Genomic DNA, 15,670 nt, shown 5'->3' with positions numbered 1-15,670 from the left:
CCTATCGTGGCTATATAACATTCTGAATTCAATGTGTTTCAAACTCTTTGTGCTTTCCTGGATTCGTTTACAAGTCATGAGAGTGTGCAAATTGGAACAAAAAATATGGATACTTTCATCATCTCACTGTATGACATCATAAAAAGGGAGGAAGTTTTATATTTTGTCCCCAGCTAACTTGTTATCTTACTGTGGGGAAAGTCAGTGGAGCTAACCAGCAGAATTGAGTGTGATAATATCAGTTTATAGGTTAAAACCATCAGATATATATTACATAGTAATAATTATCATCCTATTAACATGCTTTCCTATCCGGCTTACACAGAGCCACATAACTGATTCATTTCAGTCACACTTTGACACAGTATAATCTTCACATAATCTATACTAGGTGTTGGTGTACTTTCACCAAATCAGCATAGCCTTTACAATTTTTAACCACACTATTAACCCTTTCGCTGCCAGGAAAATAAAATTTAAGTGAAATCTATTTGCCAGGGATTTTTCACAAAAAAAAAACGGGTACATTTTAAAAAAATTCTGTGCTCTTTGTTACTGGAGAAAGACCCATAAAAGTATGTATTTTCTGAAAGGTAAATGAATAAAGAATATACAACACATGATGTTTTACCATTTTATATATTTTCAGTGACATGCTGTTGTTTTGAAATCAGAGTTTTGTTTTTTGTCAAATTTTCAATTTGTTCATTACAAACATTAGTCAGGTAATTTGCACTAAAACATATTTTCTGGAGAAATGGATAATATCTGCATACACAAATTATACTAGAACAACCACAATAAAAAAAATTAAATTAAATTTAAAAAAGAAAGAAAAAATAGACAGATACACAATGCATTGTGACTTCTCCAAGTGATAATATGGATGTGAGGCCACACCCACTCGGTCTCCACCCCCCTCCTCTTTACCCCTCTCACATGGTCGCTTATCCAGTTCTCATCAGACTGCGTTGGCTGAGTGCCAAGAAAATCGCTCACACTGTGTCCTGCTAATAATTCAGTCACTTTCTCTCGTCTGCTACAGCTGTACAGCCAGCATCACTCACTAATAGTCATATCTTGGCCAGTCTCTTGATTGCTCCCTTTATTTTCTATCAAATTGTCCTATAAATGTTCATCACTGTCTTCTTCAAATTTTTTGCTTCAATTCTTTCTAAGCATCAGCTAAAGAAAGCAATAGGAGTTTGTATTATACTCCATGTTTGGTGATACATATACTTACCATGTCAAACTGATGCAAACTAGGCCTATCGGTTTGCTCTGCTTGAAATGAAATGAAATTATTGTGCTAAGAGCCTCACCGACCACTAAGGCCATCTCAAGGCTATCGCCGCGTTAATAACTACTACAAGGGTAAAAAAACAAACAATTAAAACGAGTCACCACTTCAAACTTTCCACTCCAAAGTTTAAAAAAAACTTCCATAGTTTAAAACCTTCAAATCTGGTTAAAAATGTTCACTTCTCTTAAGAAGTCCATCAGCGCCCACGGAGGGACATCACGAAACAAGATCTTCAAAGAAACCGCCATGTAATGTCTGTGTCTAACGTCATGCAGATCCCAACAGTCAAGGAGCACGTGTTTCACAGTGAGAAGCTCATCACAGGGAATACATCGAGGGGCCTCGTCCTGAGCTGTACACCACCACAACCATTTCTTCCAGCGAAAGTCATACAAAGTCTCAGTTCCCTCCCTCCTTGCTTTGGTGACTATGGAGAGGAGGTCAGAGGAGGCACCCCCCTGGGTCAGCGCAGCTGACACAGAAGCTGACCGAGGGGTCGAAGACTTCAATGGTGATGCTGACAGTTCCGACCGCACAACAGCCACACGTGCAGGTGGAGCAGTTGAGGATTGGAATGAGGAATGCCCGAACGAGGCTGCCTCAGCAGATGACGTTTGGTTTCGAGTTCCAGGGGTGTAACATGTGTCAGGGACTGAAGGTCCGGAAACGAGGGCTGGGCTGGCCATTTAGGCACAATGAGAATCAGCTGTGGGCGTTCCAATCTGGCTTTCCGTATCACCTTGGACAGAATTGGAAAGGGAGGAAATGCGTAGGCAATCAGACAGCTCCAGTCTAGAGAGACAGCATCCACTGCCCACGCTTCTGGGTCAGCGACCGGAGAGACATAAGTGGGAAGTCTCTTGTTGAACTTTGTGGCAAAAAGATCCACCATCTGCTGAAACCACTGTTCCCACACCCCCTGAAGGGTGTCCTTGTCCAGGGTCCACTCTGTGTGGATGACACTCTTGGACCTGCTGAGAGCATCTGCCAAGATGTTGGCTTTTCCTGCTATGTGTCTCGCTGAAAGTGCAATGCCCTTGCTGTGGCACCAACGGAGGAGAGCCTCGGTCCGCAGGGAGAGGTCTGCCAAGTGCGCTCCCCCCCCCCCCCCCTCCCTTTGCTCACATAACATGCGACCGTCATATTGTCCGTGAACAAGCAGTTGGTCTTGCCAGTGGCCTCCCCCATGAAGTGCAGGAGAGCCCTGTGAACTGCCTCCAGTTCCAGAACATTGATGTGGCATAGGCGCTCCTCTGGGGACCAAGTCCCTGCTGCATGGAGTGAGTCCATGTGGGCTCCCAAGCCCAGGGAGGAGGCGTCTTTGAAGAGTGCCACCTGAAGAGTAGGTGGGGCTATGGGCACCCCCTGTGTCTGAAGAGGGGTGGTTAGCCACTCTGATGTCACCTTGAGGAACCACTCGCCCAGACGTATCCCATGGCTGAGTGCTCTGGGACCACCGTAGCCTGAGTGCCCTCTGAAGAGGGTGCTTGAGAACCCTGCCCAGGGGAATGAGAGGTGCCATGGACTCCATCATGCCCAGGAGGGAAGAAAGTGTCTGCGCTGTTGCTTGGGAGGAATGGCGCAAGTGGCTGAGGAGGCCTGCCAGACTGTCCCAGCGATCTGGCATCGGAGAGACTATCATGGACCGCGTGTCGAATCTCATCCCTAAGAAGTCGAAGGACTGACTTGGGGACAGATCGCATTTCTCCTGGTTCGTAAGGAAGGCTAGTTGGGAGCAAAGGCCTAGAAGTCTGGCCGTAGACTCTGGCACAGGGCCTGTGACTGGGCCAGGATAAGCCAGTCGTCCAGGTACACACAGAGACGAATGGATTCCGACCGGACGATGGACACCAATTCCCGTACCACCTTGGTAAACAGGAAAGGGGCAAGGGACAGACCAAATGGGAGGGCCAAGAACTGGAACACCTTGTCCCTCCACACGAACCTCAGGTACTGACGGGATGCCAGATGGATGAGGATATGAAAATAAGCATCTTTCAGATCGATAGAGGTAGCCCAATCGCCCTGTTGAATGGTCTCCCGAATCTGTGCCTGTGTGTCCATCTTGAATTTGATTTTGGGGAGGAATTTGTTGAGGGGGGACAAGTCCAAGACTGGTCTCTACCCTCCTAAGACCTTTGGAATCACAAACAACCGGCCGTAAAAACTGGGGCCCGGGTCCGAGAGTTGAGGTATCGCCCCTATGAGGAGTAGGTGTGATATCTCTTTCTCTAAGACGCTCTCCTGCTCCATCGAGCTGGGCACATATGGAGGAGGAGTGGATCTTAGAGGGGGGCGGTCCTCCACCCAAGGCAGCATGTACCCTGATTCTAGCACCGATACAATCCAGTCGTTGAGTCCCAGAGCACGCCACTGATGTGCATGCCAGGACAAGTTTCCTACTTGGAGGGGCTAAACGACTGGCAGTGCTGAATCGGGGCCCAGTCATTGGGCGTGCTGCCTTCTGGCCTTGGGCATGGCCGGTCAGCTTGGACGGCCATGAGGTGGTTTATTCCTCTGCCGCTGATTCTGCGCATGCCGCTTTGACTTAGGTGGCGTGGTATATGGAGGGGCCCTGATGGCCGGTCTCTCCAATGGCATAGAACCCTGGCACCCCTGGGAGGTGTGGGCTGAATATGAGGCCACCTCTCTGTTTGTCTCTGCCCTGTGGCTGACAAAATGGGGCGCATACTGGCTGAAGAGGGAGTGCTGCTGTGCTGGGATGGACCACAGGGCAGCCCTCTCCTCTACTGGAATGTTAGAGAGGTGGAGAACGGCATCATGCCGCGCTAGCACAGTACTGAAGTGAAGGCTGGTAGCTGTGTCTGCAGCTGCCATGAGACCAGATGCTACCCTATTGCCAAAACTGTTTAACCTCTGGTTGGTGAAGAGGCCCGGCGGGACAGTGGAAGGAGACCCCGTGTCCTGATTAACCGGACGCTGTTCCCACAGCTCACTGGCCCTGTGGAGGAACGCGTCGAAGAAGGTATAAGCGGAGATTAGAAAAGAGAGATAAACCACTTGCAGAAATTGCTGAAGCCAGGCAGCCTGCGCCGCGACACGCATTCATTATTCATGAGCTGCCTTTGCCCCGCCCAAACGAAAGGAAAGCGTCAGTCGAACGCAGTCTCCTGAGTGATTTTATAATTTGGATTACACCTTTTTTCCCTTTTCTGTTTGCTTCATCCCACGCAGATGTCAAACTCAATTTTGTTGTGAATAACATTCCTAAATATTTATATGTATTGGTTACTTTTATTTCCCTATCACCACAGCACCATTTTTCACGAGTCGAAAGATGACCTCCATTGCGGAAAACTATAATATTGGTCTTATCGAGATTCACTGTTTGTTGTAGTCTGTCTGTTTCTTGCTTAAGGGCATTTAATTGATTTTGTAACCCTATGGGTGTGTCAGACAAGAGAACAACATCATCAGCAAATAGCATTAAGAGCAAATCTGTTGCGCCAGGTATCATTTGTATTCCATGTCTCCCCTTCTTTGATAACTCCACTGCCAATTCACCGATGAAAAAGGAAAACAGCTGTGTGCTTGGCATACAACCTTGTATAACCCCTCTTGGACACTGAAAAAAGTCTGAATAAATACCTTTGTCACGAACACATACAAGTACAGAATCGTAGATGCTTTTAACAGCCATGTAAAACTCCCGAGAGAGAGAGACAGAGACAGAGACTTAGAGAGAGAGATAGAGCACAATACAACGGTCTGCTCGGGCAACATGAAGCATTCGTATATATATGAATTATATATATGATTATGTACATATAGACAGATTTAGATTTACATACTGATAGATCTATATGAAATTATGTATATATGTATTCATGTATGTATGTATAGACAGATGTTAGAAGAGAGACAGAGCTGAATATGTGTTTTATGTTTTGATATATATATATATATATTTTTTTTTTTTTTGAAGAAATGGTGATGTAAACCAGAAAGTGTGAAGAAAAAGTAGCGTTACGAAAACGCAGTTCAATAATTTATAACTGTCTCTCTCATGTGCAACATTGTGCTGGGGGAGGGGGGGGGAGTTGGTGGTGGGGGGAGCTGCTTTATTTTCTTTTTATATTATCTATATTCAAGCAGATGCGAACGTGCTAAAAACCAAAGCAAAAATGAATCGGTTTTCATTGTATACAGCGAATCTTACTACACGTGGGAAATTCCAGGCATAACTTAACTTTCGCTTTACTGCAGCTGAACCGTCAGAACCGACCAGTTTCCTTCGGGTGGGGAAGGAGAGGGTGATTTACCCCCACCCTTCCGCACTGCGTGTGTGCCCCAGAACGGCTTCAGCACTGTTATAGACAGTAAGAAGGGGCCTGCCGTGAGTGGTTTATCTCTCTTTTCTAATCTCCGGTATAAGCCGTGGAAACCTCGAGGAGGCAGCAGCGGGCCAATCTGTCCCACTCTGCTAACGTTTTAAAAGATAGAGTAGCTGAAGTGGGGAAGGTGGTGCACTGTGAGACTAACATCCTGTCCTGTGCAGAGGGCTCTGCTTCCCTGTAGGCAAGGTGGTCCTGTGTGTACCAGGACCACAACCCTCCCTTGGAGGAATCTTTAAGGAACTTGCCCGGGGAAAAAGTGCCCGGGGCAGAGAGAGACTCCCTGCCTGGAGGAGGGATGGAAGCAGCACCCCTGACAGTGCGGGCTGGCTTATTAAGCCATTCCTGCGCCATTTCTGGCACTCTGAGTCGCCTTGTGGTTCTGGAGTTAGAGTCACATGGCCTAAGGAGGGTCAAGGGTAACAAAGTAGCCTGAGGGACTGATTCGGCATGCATGACTCTATTGGGGAGGGTCAGTTCGAGCTCGGCAAAGTCCGAGTTTGGTTCAGGCTGGTCCCTAGGGAGGTGTGGGCTCAATCTGTCCCCCTGGGATGGGGGCGAAGAGTGCTCATCCACTTGTTCATACTCATCCGAAGACAGGGGCTCCCACTCTTGTTCGCAGTCCATCCCCTGCTGGGTGCCATCCCAAGTGGATGTACCCGCTGGGGCGTCCTGTGAGCTGTGGTCAGCCCAGCGGGAGCAGCTGTTATGTCCTTGATGCCTGAAGCGGGTGGGGAGCGTGTGGACCGTAGGTCCAACCATGCTTGGGATGGTGGGTGCCACACCTTCTCAGTGAGGGCATCCCTGGATGCAAGAGGGACCCATGAGTGCTGTGAGGGGACAAACACCCACTCATCTCCCTGTAGGACCAAGGGCTGGGTAGGTGGGAACTGCAGGCTCCCCCGGGCAGAGCAGGGCCCCTCGGCAGCCATCGGTCCTGACAAGGAGGCCGTTGTGACCGTGGAGGTCACCTGTGGGGTTGACAGAGGCCTGATTTGTGGACTGAGTGGCAAATATGGTCGAGGAGCTCGACCTGACTGACAAGAAGTCGATCCCACTTGTCGGGGCTGTGTGTGTCACCCTGTGAGATGCCGGGTTGGGTCCGGAGGGGAGCGGACAAGGGGTTGGCCCCTGGTCCTCCCAGCAACCCAGCGTGCACCATAGGTGCACCCCAGTACGGGTAGAATGGGGGTAACCACCCGTGGACACCAGCCATCCTGTGACCCCAACCCCAAGGGTCACTGGCACCTTGACCTCCATGAAGGGAAAAACCTGGCCAAGTCAGAGGGAGGTCAGGTCCGATTTGGGTGTCAGTCCGGCCCGAAGACGAGCGGACTGACTGCCTGGAACTGCCTGACATGCGCAGGCCTCCCCAGCAAGGGAGACCGGCCGGATAGCAGGAAGACCTGCAGAGCAGGTGGTCACACACCCCAAATCCCCTCCCGTGGGGAGACTGGGGTGGCTTGGCTCAGGGTGGGCAAAGTAGAGGCCCCCCCCCATAACCAAAATTTTCTCCCCCCCCCAGAAGGAGGTGGGGGAGGGGGTCAACAGAGGGGGAACAGCAATAGGGCCTCTGAGGGCCGTCTCCAAGTGGGGACCCGGGTAACGGCCGGGCGTGGCCTCCCCTTGGGAGTTCAAGCCTAGCCGCAAGTCCCCACTGCCAAGAGAGGACTTGCCACTCCCCCTTCTCCCTGCCTCGCGCTGGGACACCTCGGGAGGCGACACTCGTACCCCTTTCGCCCCGGTCCCCTTCATGACCGTTTTACTGGTACGAGTGTTGCCTCCGCGATCAGCGTCTAAAGACGCATCGCCGCGGTCCCTATCGGGAGGAATCATGAGCTCCAGGCCTGGTAGAGTCTCTTGCCGAGTCTCAATCCCAGCCTCATGATTCTTGCCTTCGTGGGATGGCATATGAGGCATGGTACCCGCACTTAGGCACCCAGCGAAAATCCGATCCCCAACAGAGAAAGGAAAGACAGGATCGACTTAGAGGTAGAGAAAAATGAACGAATCCAGGGGGCTGAGTCGAATCGAGTACACAGAATGTAAGAATACAATAAACACAAGCCACATGCAGCAATAAAAGGCCAAATGAATATGCTTAATAGCCAAAAAAAGCTTAAGACGAGACAGAGCGTAAACCTGACAAGATGGCATGGAGAGCCTTGGCCAAAGGAATGATTCAGCGTTTATAGCTTTTAGAGGCATTTGATTGGCTAAGAGCAGACCGGGCAAGATGCTTTTCACTGTTAGCCACGCGAAATTTGGCCAAGCAGAGCAAACCGATAGGCCTAGTTTGCATCAGTTTGACATGGTACAGTATATGACACCAAACTTGGTTGATTTAGTGAGCCACGATCACATGTCTTGAGCACGGAGTCCGCCATTTTGTTGAGCGAGTGAGGAGAGGAGCTAGGCAAACACTGCAGCAATAACCCAACCAAAATTTTCAAATAAAGGACTGCCTCATGAAGTAGATGGGGTTTCTAGCTATGAATAGTCTAGAAAGATTCCCAAAGCAAAAGCTACCAGTATTTTTGTCAACATACTCAATGCAAACCAGGGAAAAGTCAGAATATTTTGATGACGAGTTATCTCGTCATTGTGGCAGCAAAGCATACATGCTTGAGCTGACAAGTTAACTCGTCATATAAGCAACCTAGGGGTTAAAATGTATTAGTAATGTCAATCAATGTCAATGTTTGACTACTGCAATTTACTACTTGCTGGTTTGCCCTTTGATCTGATAATCTCAGATTATCTTGAACAATGCTGCCAGATTTGTTCTAAAAAAGTGAAAAAAAAAGATCATGTACACTTCTCTTGTGTCAACTTCATAGTTTGCCCATCCAGTACAGAATTCAGTACTTCTTCATTTGTGGGCTGTAACTCCCACGTTCACTTGTATGAACACAAGTGGGCTTTTTCATGTATGACCGTTTTTATCCCGCCATGTAGGCAGCAATATTCTGTTTTCAGGGGTGTGCATGCTGGGTATGTTCTTGTTTCCATAACCCAACGAACACTGACATGGATTACAGGATCTTTAACATGTGTACTTGATCTTCGACTTGTGTATACACACAAAGGGGGTTCAGGCACAAGCAGGTCTGCACATATGTTGACATGGGAGATTGGAAAAATCTCCACTCTTTACCCACCAGGCACCATTACCGAGATTTGAACCCGGGACCCTCAGATTGAAAGTCCAACGCTTTAACCACTCAGCTATTGCGCACGCCTGAATTCAGTACAAAACTGGCATATTGGCTTATCGCCATTTTGAAGGTTCCCTCCCATCTTACTTATCTTCTGTCCTTCATATTTACACCCCATCCCATTCTCTCAGGTTCTCTGGATAAAAGCTCCTTCGTGTCCCTAAAGTCTCTCTCAAAGGGCTTTTCAGTATCAAACACATTCTGTTTAGAATTCTCTTCCTCTGAACCTCTGGCACTCACCAACTCTGTCCTCTTTTAAAAGAAAACTGAAAACCCACCTGTTCAAAATGGCTGTGACAAAGCATAGATCTTTGTCTCCTCTACGCTCCCCTTGTATCCCCCTCCATTGGAGTATTTTTGTGGTGTGTGTGCATGTGGGCCAGCATTTATTCTGTGTGTGTGTGTGTGTGTGTGTGTGTGCGTGCATGTGTGTGTATGGTGTATGTCGTGCCTTTTTTGCCTGCGATTATCCATACCCCCAATTTGTAGTACTGTATTGCTGGATAAAGATTTAGCTTTTTCCACTTCTATGTCCTTGTGTGCTCTTATTTTGAATAATGCACTATTGTGTATGTACTGTTTCATGTGAGGCGCTTAGAACCCATCTGTGGGGAGTCTGTGCCATATAAGTGCAATATAATATTATTATTATTATTATTATTATTATCATCTCATTATTTATTCTATGTTGTTTCCAACTCCGAACCTGGTGGAAGTCTTTCCACTGTAATATACACGGACTTTACTATGCATTACTGACATATTTATGGCATGTATTTCTTTGTGTCTTTCAGGCACTGTCTTCCTGAAGCAACTTTGGTAATAAGACTACTGAAAGGGCTCATTGCTTTCATATGTCTCTGCCTGCACTGAAATTGATTACCCTACTATCCCTTTAATCCCCTTTTCCATTCCTACACCCTTCTATCCTATCCTACCTGTTTCTATTCCAACATACTCAAACCCTACCCTTACCCCAGACACCTTCATATATGTAAATGTCAAATACACTATATGTACAATGTAAGTTATAAACATCAGATTCCGGTGTACCTGATGTAGCTCAGAAACTGTACAAAAGAACCTCTCAAGACATTCTAGGATAAGTCACGCCACTTCCAAACTGCTGACAACGTACCACATCATCTGTGCCCATGGTGAAGAGTGATGTGTCCTGACCAGCAAACTGCACAGTCTGCTGCGGCACCTTGCCAGTCTTCCACTTCTTGACACACTGCCTCTGGCCCACATCTGTACAAGACAGACAGAACAACATTACATGGTAGCACACTTACTGGTGCAGTACATCACACATACACACTGACTTCAGTGTAATGGTCATATTTCACGTCCTCAATATGGTACAAGCCAATCCAGTAACTGTCAACTTGCTTACTCCGAATTGTGCTTTTCAGCTGCTCCTTCTCTTTCTTTCTTTCAGGTAATCAATGGTGTGATGGCCTTGTACCCGGTTTTTGAGGTACTCTTTTACTTTCCTTAGGATTTCAGATTTTCCCAGATGTAGACCAATCGTTGCTATTGTGCTACCTGCAAGCCTGTCGGCTCGCTCATTCCTCTTAACATCTGCAGGCAGTATATCCATGAAAGCTTTTACATATGAAAGTTGCACATTGCCTTCTGCCACTCAGGGCTCGCCCATTCCACTTTCAATTTTTTTTTTTATAGGAGGTTCACTGAGTCACTCAGAATCATGGCATGTTGATTTCAAGGTGCATGAATAGATGACTGGCACTGGACAGCATGTGTCACAACTTCAACTTCCATTGCCAGGCTAGAGGTTGTGACTTTGAATGTGGCATTTTCTTCCCTGATTAATTTTCCACTTTTCTGTGAATCCCCAACTGAATTGGTTTTTGGTGACTGAACCATCCTTTACTAATCAAACCATCTTCTACTAATCGAATGAATATTGGATCATTTCCAAAACAACAATGTGCAGATTTCTTCAAAATGGAACAGCCTCTCTGGGCTTTTCCAAATAAATTTGACTGAGCAGCACGCTGGATACATCTATAACATTCTTGTAAATCTAAAGGCATACTGGGGACTGAGACTTCACAATTGCACGCTGCCTTTCTGGCAGCCTGATCTGCCCGCTCATTTGAAGAAATCCCACAGTGTGAAGGCACTCAAATTAAAGTTATATAATTGCCTTTGACCAACAAAAGATGTATAATGTGTTTTATTTCGGTTGTTATCTCAAGATGCGTTTTTTGATTTGGAGATCTAAGAGCATGTAACATTGACTTCGAATCTACGCAAAGGAGAATTTGGCTATCAGTATTGGAAATATCTTTGATATGATTTAAAGCCACTTGTATGGCTATTAGTTCAGCAGTAAAGATGGAAAAATATTTACCCAAGTGATACATTTGCTTGTGGTTCCACAAGTATTATGAAAGCCGCTTCCGTTTTTCCATCATCAAGAACAAAACCATCTGTATATATTTATACATAATTTTTGTAATTGCTTTCCATATGACAGCACACTGTGCTAAACAAGGCGAGTCATTTTTCTGTAGATGTGTGTGGTCTACATCGAAGACAGTTTTTTTCAATTCCCATGATGGAATGGTTGGGAAGGATGGCTTAGCAGCAATATTTTTTTTTTTTACATCAACCTCTGAAGCACTGGGAATGTCTTCAGAAAAGTATTATGGAATGGACTGTTCTGGCCCCATTTGCAAAGTCCTTGTCTGATTTAAGATTTACTTTTATTAAATTTCTTTTTTGGGAAAAAGGTTATAAATACATCAGGGTTCTTAGAAAAAAATTTTTGGGGGAAAAATTTTTTTTCCCCTGTCTTTTTCAAGGGGTAAAAACCCTGCTTTCTCTGTAGGCCCTAAAGGAAAATTTGTAAATGGTACCCCAAGAGCAATTTTTGTGGCTTTGCAATCTATACTTTGTAATTCTTTAATAGATGTTTTGGTTTGCAGAAAAAAAAAATTTCTTGGACATAACCATTTTTGAAAAAAAACAAAAAAAAAAAAAAAAAAAAAAAAAATTGGAAGCGACAAACAGATAAGTGCTTTGCAAAAGGGATCCCAAAGTGTTGTTTGCTGACATTTTTTTTAAGAAAATTAAAAGTTTTTCCCTTGCTTTTTTAAATTATGTTTTCACAATGTGGGATCCAGGAAATTTGGGGATGTAAGAAAAACCCTAAAAATTTTTGACAGTTTGGTAAAATTTCATGTGTTTTGCAAAAATAGTAACACAAGTTTTTTAAAGGTCGAAATCCCACGTAAAAAAAGCACCCATCCCTCATTTTTTCCAATGATAAAGTTGGCCCCCTTTTTTTTTCTTTAATTTTGTTGTTTTTATCAATTTCTCTTGGAAAACCCTCTTTTAAAAATTTCCCATAACTCGGGGTATGATTTTTTTCCCTTTAAAATTGCCCACTTTATCCAAAAACAGATATCATAAATTGAATGAGATAAAAATTGAAACATTTGCAATTTGTTTGGTAGATTGCTAATAATATGTTGAATAAACATAGGGCATAATGATTTTGGGAAAACCCCCAATTTCAAGTTTTCTCGATTTGAATACGTACTTCCTACTTTATTTCAATTGTCTGTTTTATAAAAAATTCCTTGTTAAAATTGTACATGCCCATTATCCCCAAAGTTTTTTTTTTTATACAACGGCGACGACCCAAAAACTTGTCATATCCCATTTTTCTGACAAAAAATTTTTGCGAGGGGTTTTTCGTCTGGCAAACTGCTGCTTTTATTTGAGTTTTAATTTTACCAGATATAAAAAGGGGAAAGGCCCGGGCCTTTTTCGAAACCAGTTTGGGTTGAGGGGAAAAATTAGCTTTTTTTTTCACAATTATGAACCCGTCTATAAAATATAATCTTTTAAAAATTTTTTGCATGTGTTATGTTGTGTGGGGGAGGGGGGGAAGAAGGATGGTAAAAGGGGAAAGGGGGGGGGGAAAAGGGAGGGGGAAGCGTTGGCGGGGGGGGGGGGGGCGGTGGGGGGGTTTAAAACCCAAAGGAGGGTTTTTGCCTAGGACGGGCAAAATTGGGAGGGGGGGGGGGGGGGGGGGAGGGGGTTTTTTAACAATGGGGGGGGGGGGATGGGGGGGAAACCTTTTTTCAATTTTTTTTTTTAAAAAATTTTTTTTGTTGGTGTGTGGGGGGTGGGGGGGGGTGGGTGGTGTTTTCGTGGGGGAGGGGGGTTGGGGACTTACGGGGGGTTTTATTTGGGTAGTGGGGACCGTAATGGTTTTTGGTTTTCCTTTTCCGGGGGGGAAAGGGGGGTAAAAATTTTTGATTTCTGGGCCCTTTAAAAAGGGTTTTGTGGTTGTATGGGGTGGTGGGGGTGGTTGTGGGGGGGTTAAAATTTTAACCAAGAGTGGGGGGGAAGGTGTTTGGGGGGGGTGGGCAGGGGCGGTGTGGTTTTATCAAAAAACTTTGAAAATAAGAAAAAATTTCCCCACAAAAGGGGAAAACTTGGGTAGTTCTTTAATAATGTTTTATTAGGGGGGGACGCAAAATAAACAATTTTGAAAAATTTCAAAAGAAAGGGGCCCCAAAAAAACGAAAAGATAATTTTTGCCGCTTTATATGAAATTTAACAAAAAACCCAGCCCCAACTTTTTTGGGTTTAAAACAAAAGAGGTCTTGGCAAACAAGTCAAAGGGGGGGGCATGGAAAAAGGGGATTTCAACCCCAAAAAAACTTTTAATTAGGGTTTCGGGGTGGGGGGGAAAGGGGGGAATTTTTGGGAAATTTTCAAAAATTTAACCAAACCACCCCGGGGGTTTGGGTTTTCCCTTTTGGGAAAAATTTTAAAATACTTGTAATTTTAACTTATTCTTAAAAAGGCAAATTTGGTTTGGGGGGGGGAAATAGATCTCAAACCACCTTTAAACTGGCGTTCCCAGGCTTGGGGGCTCTTTTATTTATTCCCTTGAGGCTTTGCTAGGGGGGGGGCCCTTTATTACTCCGTATGAACTGGGAGAATTTAATAAGGGGGGGCCAGAGGGGGTTGGAATCCCGAAAACCATTTATGGGAAAAAAAATTAAAAAAAAAAAAATAAACACCCAAAAGAATTTTGGAAATTTAAAAGTATGTGAAATTTCCCGGGGAAATGGTTTTCCATAATTTTGTACTAAAAAATTTAAAAATTTTATTTACTCCCATTCCTTGGTTCGGTTGATCACAGAAAACCCTTTTTTGTGTATTTTTTTAAATTTTTAAAAAACCCCCTCAGAAAAGGAATCCCCAAGGGGGCCCCCGAAACCAGTTAAAAATGTTCCAAAACAAATTTCTAAAAAATTTTTTAAATTTGGGGAGGAATTTAAGACCTAGTACATGCAATGAAGGGGGTTATGCCCGGGGGGTTTTGGGAGTGGGGGGAAAGTTGAAAAATCCCGCACACAAAAAGAAGTAAGGTCCCTACAAAAAAGGGGGGGAGTTTTCCCCTTTCCCCAAAACAAAAAACTGGGATGTATTATCATGACAATAAGTTTTGGTCGGGGGCGGGGTGAAAAAAGATTTCAGGGCCGGGGTTGGAGGGGGTTGGGGGCCGGGGGGCCAAAAAGGGGGGGGGGAAATTTCCACTTTTTGGGGAACACCTTTTTGGAAATTTTTTTTGGTTGTTTTTGGTTTTTTTTGTTGTGGCGTTTTAAAAGGTTTTTCCCCGGGGACCCGGCATTTCCAGTGGGCGGGGTCATCATACCACCCCACCCATGTTGGGGGATGTATTCTTTTTACTGCAGCTGGTTTCCCTGCTTTCAGGACGGTGTCTTTGTTGTCACACGGGCCCCTTTTGGTGGGTTTTCAGCATAAAGTTGTCACACATAAACGGTTTTTTGTCCGGAAACCTTCAGCCCCGCAACGGGGGGCCCTGCAACCATACCCCACCACAAATGATCTTTGCAGGTCTGACCTTTCTTTTTATTTTTGGGGTTTTAAAATTTTTTGGTTTGGGGCAAAATCCCCTTGGGTTAAAAATTTTTAAAATTTATGTGAAATGGAAACATAATGTGGTAAGTTTTTTTTTACATGAAGTCAAAGAAAACCACTTTGGGGTTTTTTTTTTTTTTTTCCCAATTTTACAAACAATAATACAGAAAAATTCAGTTTAGTATTTATTACTTTTCATTTCAAAAAAGCCCCCTTTTTCTAAAAAATGAAAAGAAAAACAAAAAAATAAGAAAAATAGCATGCAATCCCACACACCCCCACACACACACACAGTTTCCCCCCCCCACCAGACCATGTGACTTTTGTTACTTTCACACACCACCCCACACACACACCCCACACCCCACACAAAAAATTATAAAAATATATTTTTTATTTTTTATAAATATAAAATAATAAAATTACACATTTCACCATTTTCAGTCCAATCATTTGTAAAAAAAAACCAGAAAAGGGTCGTCCTTTTCCCTCTTTGATTTCGTTGTCTTTGTCGGTCAGCGGGCACAGGTCAAAACTCACTTTCCTCCCCATTTGTAAAACCCTCTTCAGCCCCCAAAACAAATTTTAGTTCATCGGGATATGGTTAAAAATAAACTGCCCAAATTTAAACCCAAAAATTATTCCTTCAACATGGGGGCCTTCGTTTGGATCATTTCCAAAGTGCTTCAAGCTGTGTTGCTTTTAAAACCCCCCTCCTACCGTGCGAACATTTTGACCGACGCCATCTTGCCAAACAACTTCCCGAGCTGCCCGGGGGTATGCTTGGGGCGTCTGCTAACGAGGTGTCACAAAAACACCCCTGTGTGTGTGAATAAAAATTTGGGCCCGGGAGATAA

General features: G+C 44.8%; 1 protein-coding gene across 1 annotated transcript in view; it reads right to left on the bottom strand.

The window, feature by feature from the left end:
* LOC143293824 (WD repeat-containing protein 91-like) overlaps positions 1 to 15,670 on the bottom strand; it is a 155,701-nt gene that overhangs the window by 19,480 nt on the left and 120,551 nt on the right. Inside the window, exon 13 of the mRNA XM_076605092.1 lies at positions 10,015 to 10,127. Coding sequence (XP_076461207.1) covers positions 10,015 to 10,127 — 113 coding nt within the window. The remainder of the gene's footprint in view (positions 1 to 10,014; positions 10,128 to 15,670) is intronic.

Source organism: Babylonia areolata, chromosome 19, assembly GCF_041734735.1.
Source record: "Babylonia areolata isolate BAREFJ2019XMU chromosome 19, ASM4173473v1, whole genome shotgun sequence".
Taxonomy (NCBI): Eukaryota; Metazoa; Mollusca; class Gastropoda; order Neogastropoda; family Buccinidae; genus Babylonia; species Babylonia areolata.
The sequence above is the reverse complement of the archived record's forward strand: the minus strand, read 5'-3'. Positions and strand labels throughout refer to the sequence as shown.